At 31.8% G+C, this 7,723-nt stretch overlaps 1 protein-coding gene across 1 annotated transcript in view; it reads right to left on the bottom strand.

Moving 5' to 3' along the window:
- Positions 1-7,723, bottom strand: part of LOC108749752 (protein kinase C-like) — a 53,341-nt gene that overhangs the window by 22,185 nt on the left and 23,433 nt on the right. Inside the window, exons 3-6 of the mRNA XM_018488685.1 lie at positions 3,211-3,483; positions 2,970-3,001; positions 2,787-2,872; positions 2,452-2,581 (exon numbers count right to left, since the gene is read on the bottom strand). Coding sequence (XP_018344187.1) covers positions 2,452-2,581; positions 2,787-2,872; positions 2,970-3,001; positions 3,211-3,483 — 521 coding nt within the window. The remainder of the gene's footprint in view (positions 1-2,451; positions 2,582-2,786; positions 2,873-2,969; positions 3,002-3,210; positions 3,484-7,723) is intronic.

The following is a 7,723-nucleotide window of genomic DNA, read 5'->3' as shown; positions in this document are numbered from 1 at the left end:
ATAAGTTCTTTTTTTCTTTCTTTTTAATTTAATTTAAGGGGGATTATTAGCGTTTCAGATTGACTGTGCTGAAAGTCCGAAAGTTACCAACGCGCAGTCATATCTGAAATAAATTGATTTAATAAAAAGAATATATAATATATTATTCGAAACATTTAACTTTAATGGATCATGGGTTTCTTTATTATATTTGATGTATTCATACAATTATGGTAATCAGTCGTTCTTAAATCTTATAATGTTTTTTTTATTTTACATAATATCTAAATATAAGTACTTCTTTCTAACTAAAAAAAAAAGGGTTAGATGCAGCTTTTCTGCAGCAATTCATCAAAATAGAATCTAGTCAAAAAAGGCTAGATAATGAAATACATTTCAAATAACTGCGGCGAATTGAAGAAAAATGTCGGACCAACCATGAGGTTATGTCGTGACCAGATTCGAATTCAGACCTGTCTAATTTGAGTTCCAGAGCCAAAATGCAAAGCCATCCATGTAAAAAAATTCAATGTGAGTAAGATTTTAGGAACTGTAAAGTATTGATACGCATTTAAGTGACGCTTATCAACAGTTTACAGTTCCTACAATCTTACTCACATTGAATTTTTTTATATCGATGGCTTTGTGTTTTGGCTCCAGAGCTAAAATTGGATAGTCCTGCTGTAGTTATAGAGTCTCTAGGAGCTGTAAGGACAATTGGAGCACATTATGCGAATAAACCTATTACCGCTAAATCTAAAAACCGGTATTCATAAGATTTATTCTTATGCTAATATGGTTCTGTGATTAGTTTATATCTTAAAATTATTCTTAAGACGATCCTAAATGTAACAACAAACTATGAATATCGATCAAAGGCTGCGGATTAAATGCGAAAATCATAAATGGATCTAAAATATAAAAAGTAACGACAAAAATAAATTTCGTTACTGAAAGAATGTAACTACGTACCGTTACAGTTACAGTTACAAAAAAAAATACATTACCAGTTACCAAAAAAAGTAATTTGTAACGATAACGGCGTTAGTTACTTCCATTCCCTATTAAAAATTAATATTATTAATTTTTTGACGGAAATTCCAATTTTGTTTTGGAAAAAAATATTTTGTTTATAAAAAAAATGAATCCAATTAAACCCAAAATTTCCTTTATGGTACCATATTCTACATATATTAAAGTATTATAAACCATATATTAAAGTATTTTTGAGAATTTTTTCAGATTTTAAAAAGTGAATATAATTTATTTATTTATTATGGAAAAAATTGATTTCTTTATACTATTTATTTTTCTCATTAAAATTAATCTTTATCTGTGAAGGTATGGAACAAATTCTTAAAAATTCATGCTTATAAAAATTTTACATAATTTTAGTTCACAAAAAAAATTACAATAGAAGAAGTTTTTTTATACGACTCTAATATCTTGAATATAAGGCATATAATACTTATATTTTTTACTTTCAACTTTATACAATATGTTCACTTACAAGTTTTCATGATCATTTCAAAATTTATTTTTAGGAGAACCCTTTTTACGTGGAACACATATGTATAGTATAAAGACAAGGGTATATTCATTTCGTGGTCAATCCACTGCGCAGTCAAACTGTAACGTCATACTCGGAGCCAATCAGATCATCCGAATAATTTGACGATTAACATGATAGATGCCGGTCCTTGATAGAATCCCTAGAAAAACAGAATCTGGCCATGGGCCCATGTTTTCGATGTTTGTGTTCGAAGAAACATGATTTCAGTAAAAACGAATAATTGAATCTCTTTTCCACTTTAATTGTTGATATTACATATGCAATGTCTTATGCTGTAAAAGGTTGTGGCAATTATTTTCGGAAAACAAAATTGCTTAACGGAAATAGCATAAAATATTTTTTGTTTCCGAAAAATTTTACGATCGCAAATAAATGAGTTATAGCATGCGGAAAACAAAACGTTAACATAAAAAAAGGTAAGATTTTCTATTTCTTGTAAATGTATAAATGTAACGAAGTAAACTATATATAATTTTGTTCGTGTTCAGCTATATGTTCCCAACACTTCAATGCATCATGCTTCATATTGTCGCCGAAAGAAAAGTACAGGATATTTATTAGTTTATAAAATATTATTTTAAAACAGATTTTTCCTGTAAACGTGAAGTTAAAATAGTATATCTGACGAGCATGCTGCTATTTGAAAATAGCAGTTTGAAATTTACCGTTTATCTATGACATCACACTTTGACAATTTTGATTAGTCGCATGCGTATGTGAGCATACCTTTGTCTTTATACCATGGTCATATATGCCAATTAAAGGCTCATATATCATTTATTGAATCGTATCAGTTGATCGATATAAAAAAAAATAACTTAAATCTAAGATGCATAAAAGAATTTTTTTAACTGTGCAACATGTTTAAAAATATCCTAAACTGCATTTTACATTCTTACCGTCGCATCTTAAACCTTGTCGAAACAATCCATACAACATTGAGCCGCAATGATCGCAGAAAGTCGGTGACATGAATGTGTGAGTACGAAATCTATGAGGAACGTCTATCTTAAAACGTTCTCTCAAATACTATAACAAAATAAATATTTAATAATTTAGATAACAAATTTAATGGTAAAACTGCTGTTATTATATTTGTCTAATAATGATTACATCGTTTAAATATTTATATAGTATATTTTTATATATTATAGATTAAAATAATCAATATTACAATTTAATTTTATTTACTGTAATCTTCTTTTAATTTCTAATCGTAAACACCTATACTTACTATTGTATTTTCTGATTCTCTTCCACTCTCAGGACACTTAGTTAATAATTTGTCGTGGCATTTCTTATGTACTGCCGTTTGACACGCTATAATAAAAAAAATTCTTTTATAAATCTTATTAATGAAGAGATACAGGAAAGTAATAAATAAAAAAAGTAAAATTATAGAAACTAAAAACTTTACCCTGACATTGATAACCCTGTTTTCCAAAACCCCTAAAATAAAAAATTAAAAATTAAGGAATTATTTATTTATTATCAAAAATATATATACAATTGAAATTGTAGAAATTCTGCAATAAGAATTAAGGAATTATTTATTTATTATCAAAAATATATGTATAATTGAAATTGTAAAAATTCTAAGAATATGAGATAAAATTCAAAATGTTAAAAAGAAACACAAAGAAAATCTAAAGTATTACCACAAAAAATCTTTACAAAAAGCGCAGAATGTTGGTTGCCGAAAAAACTTGGCTACAAGTTTATGACCTCGTACAATGTGCACTTTGTTATGTTTAACAGCACCCCTTCTTCTCGTTATAGCGTGTCCGATGTTGTTCTCTCGTAACAGCGAAGACGTCGACATTGTTGACTCCGCAAGATCTTTCCTTGGAATTCTGGTTCTATAAATGTATATTTTGCTTTGCGTAGTTGTCGAGGGTAATTCCGTAGGATTTAGTGTTGGTACTCTTGTCCTAAAATCATGCAATTGCCAAGACATTTTTTATGTGCGTAGGTATTTCATACAATAAAAAAATTTAACGATAGATATATCATTATACACTACATACGTATTATTTTTTTATAAAAATAAAAGATATTAAAAACATTTTTATTTAATAATATTCTTGAAGCACCACGGGTGCTTTCTGTATAAAAGTTATGCGTTTCTCGGGTTTTCTCCAAATCCATTTTTGAAATGCCAACGTTTCGTGAATCTTGCAGTCCACTTCATCAGGACGAAGAGCAGCCTGATATTGAGCTGTTCCTCTGGGCTTTTTATACGCTACTTGTTAGAGTGGTGGGGGGAAAGAAGAGAACTGTGGGTGAGGAGGGGGGGGAAGAAAGAAGAGAGGAGGAATCGGTTAGTTTCCCATAAAACCTTTAAACTCCACCTGTTCCTATCCGCCACGTTGCGGCATGATTCTGGTAAACCCTAGATCGTATTACATACGAACAAGCCATGAAGACACACACACAATCCTCTGAAAGACAGAAACAGAAATACATAAACCTTGTCCCTCACAAAAATCCACAACCCTCTCTACTTAACGTCAAGAACCTATCCAACAAAGACTTGTCTCAAGACACTATATCTGCGCTTGCCAAAGGCCCTAACTTCGCAGTGGCACCTAGAAAGATTCCAAAAGAAGAGATTATCAGCAAAATAGAGTCAACCATCTATCGACTGCCATCAGAACAAGCAGATAATATCCGCAGACAGGTAACCAATATCCTTTCCAAAGCTAAATCCCCTCCACCTAACATCGCTAGACAAGAGCGATTGGCTCTCTAAGACTTTAACAGGAACACAGACATCATCGTGCTTCCAGTCGACAAAGGCAACACGACAGTAGGCATGAACACATCAGACTATAAGAAAAAGATGAAGAACCTTCTTTCGGACAAAGCATACAAAAAGCTTGACAAAGAACTAATACAATCGCACCAAGATCGTGGAGAGAAGCAACATTCCCAGTAAAACCAAATCAACATTAAAACCCACAAATCCTCTTCCACCACGACTATACGGATTACCAAAAGTACACAAACCAAACATCCCCCTCAGACCGATTGTCAGCGCCATACACTCCCCGACATACAACTTATCCCGCTTCCTAGCACAAACACTACAACTCCTTACTGGAAAATCCGAATCACACATAACCAACTCAACGGACTTTATAAAAAAGATTCAAAAAATCCGACTACGTCCCACAGACTTGCTTGTAAGTTTCGACGTAGAATCCCTTTTCACACAAGTTCCAATAAAAGACACATTAAACATAATAAAGACTTCACATAAAGTCCCCTCCGACCATCCCACTGGTAGAGCACTGCTTAACAACCACTTACTTCTTCTATAACAATCAATTTTATGAACAAACTTCAGGAGCAGCAATGGGCTCTCCTATTTCTCCTGTAATTGCCAACATCTTCATGGAGTATTTTGAAAAAGAGACCCTCAGGAAAACACCTAAGAAACCAGAAGTTTGGTTTCGTTATGTAGACGACACATTCGTGATATGGAGACACGGCAGAGCCGAACTCCGTAAATTCCTTATTTTCCTCAACAATCAACACGCAAATATCCACTTCGCTATAGACATAGAGAAAAACGGAAAACTCCCCTTCCTAGATGTTCTTATCTCTGAAGAAAGCTGACGGTACCTTAGTCCATCAAGTGTACAGAAAACCAACACACACAGATAGATACCTACACGCCGAGTCGCACCACCACCCATTACAGAAACAGTCTGCAATCAACTCACTTGTACATAGAGCTTTCTGATCAAGAAAGATCTGACAAAGAACAGACAGAACTCAACCATTTAAAACTAGCCTTACAGAAAAACGGACACAACAAAAAAGACATAAATAAAACTATCAATAAACATACAAACAAGACAACGGTCTCTGACACACAACCAGACGATAAGATTCTATCCATTCTCCCATATGTCAAAGAAACAACAGATCGGATTGGCAGGATATTAAACAAACACAATATCCGAACTATCTTTAAATCACCCAAAAAGATAGTACAAATCTTAAGAAATTCTAAAGATCAAAGACCTCCATTCAGCTCCGCAGGAATATACAAAATACCTTGTTCTTGTGGGCAAGTATACATTGAAGAAACCGGGAGAATGGTCAACCTACGGATAAAAGAATACCAATGTGATGTCAGGCTAAAACACGTCACGCAGTCAGCATTATCAGAACACAACATCGAAACGAGACATCAAATACTGTTTGATAAAACGACCACAATAGCCAACATACTTTCCAAGGAAGTATAGAGAAGCCATAGAGATACAGAAACATCCTAACAATCTAAATAAAGATAATGGCTACAACATAAATAAGATATAGAAAGCTATTCTTCCGGTTATTGAGGACTGACCGATTCTTCCTCTCCTCTTTCCCCCCCCCTTCATCCACAGTTCTCTTCTTTCCTCCCACCACTCCAACAAGTAGTGTATAAAAAGAAATGGCCCAGAGGAACAGCTCAGTATCAGGCTGCTCTTCGCCCTGACGAAGTGGACTACAAGGTTCACAAAACGTTGGCATTTCAAGAATGGATTTGGACACGGAGAAAACCCGCGAAACGCATAACTTTTATTTTTATTTAATCTTTTGTCTGTGTACAAATAATACTTTAATGTTAACCGTGCATAGTGGTGTAATAAAAACATATTTTATAATAAAACATAATAAATACAATTGTTAAACGTTTCGACCTTCTATTGGGTCATCCCCAGTAACTTTACAAATTCAGTTAAATAATTTAATGGTGGAAGAATTAAATTTGATCTATATAAATAGCCCATCAACTCTGGTGAATATGTAAACTTTAATTCGAACCACCCAAGGCTGCGTTCGAAAACGTTACCCGAGTGTCTCCGTGTATTGCTTTATCTTTGTTGTTCACCCAATGTTAAATAAAGATAGGACAATACACGGGCACCCAGGTAATGTTTCCGAATGCAGTCCAATGGAGTATAAAAAAGTGATACTGAACTTTTCGAGAGAGTCCTTTTCTTATTTCTAAAACTTTTCACAAAAAATTTGAAGGCGATGGTTAACACTTTGCTGAATGTTACCTATTAAACTTCATATTTTCTACTGTTAACGCTCGGAAAGCAAATGGTTTTTGATGGACGAAGGAGACAAATGCAGGCATTTTAACCCATAATAGAATTTCTATTTTAAACTAGTCTTGGGAAGAAATTATATGTATATAAAAACGCATTTTGTGTGAGAACAATATATATTTACTTTATTTCTTTTTAGTGTTCTGTACACTTGATACATGAAATAAATGTATTTTTTATATAATTTTCATAAATAAATTTATTACAATTTTGATCTTGTACTGTATTTTGTATCATTACTAACACGAATATAACATTGTGATCGTTTCTCATTCAACCGCTATGGTATTCTGAGTTGTCTTATCGCTCAAAGATCAAAGTGACTCTACATTCGTATGAGGGTTAAAATTACATTAATATCAGCGTATAAAGACACTAAAAACAGATCAACAAAAATAAAAAAATAATAATAAACAATAGAAAATATTTTACTATCCCATATTTAAAAAATATTTTGGATGAATTTAGAACATTCGCTAAAAAATATAACATCAGTTTGGCACATAAACCCATCAATTTTCTCAATAAAAATGGGAAAAGACAGCATGATCCAATGTTACGTTGCGACATTTATAAAATAAGTTGTCAAAAATGCGAAGCCACTTATGTCGGCCAGATGAAACAACAACTAAAAACGAGAGTAAAAGAATATCTTACAGACATTAATAAAAGAAGTAATTTTTTATCAGTAATTTTGAAATATAAATTTAAAAAAAATTGTGAATCCAAATAGGACGATATAATCCATAGAAATATATAGCATAGAAATATATTGCACAATGATTGCAGATACATCTCATTGCAATGTTGTAATATTGTAAATAAACTATGCAATGTATTTGCAACTATTATTAAAAATAGTTCTTTTGTTATTATTGAATATAAATTTGAAATATAATTTGTGATATAAATAATAAAAAATACACAGAAAAAGAACTAATCAATATATATTTTATATTATATATAATTTTATATATAATTATTATATTTTATATTTGATTGCAAATTTTATATGTAGATATATATATGTATATATATGTATATATATATATATATA

This window comes from Trachymyrmex septentrionalis, unplaced genomic scaffold, assembly GCF_001594115.1.
Source record: "Trachymyrmex septentrionalis isolate Tsep2-gDNA-1 unplaced genomic scaffold, Tsep1.0 scaffold311, whole genome shotgun sequence".
NCBI lineage: Eukaryota > Metazoa > Arthropoda > Insecta > Hymenoptera > Formicidae > Trachymyrmex > Trachymyrmex septentrionalis.
This window is presented reverse-complemented; position numbering and strand designations above follow the sequence as displayed.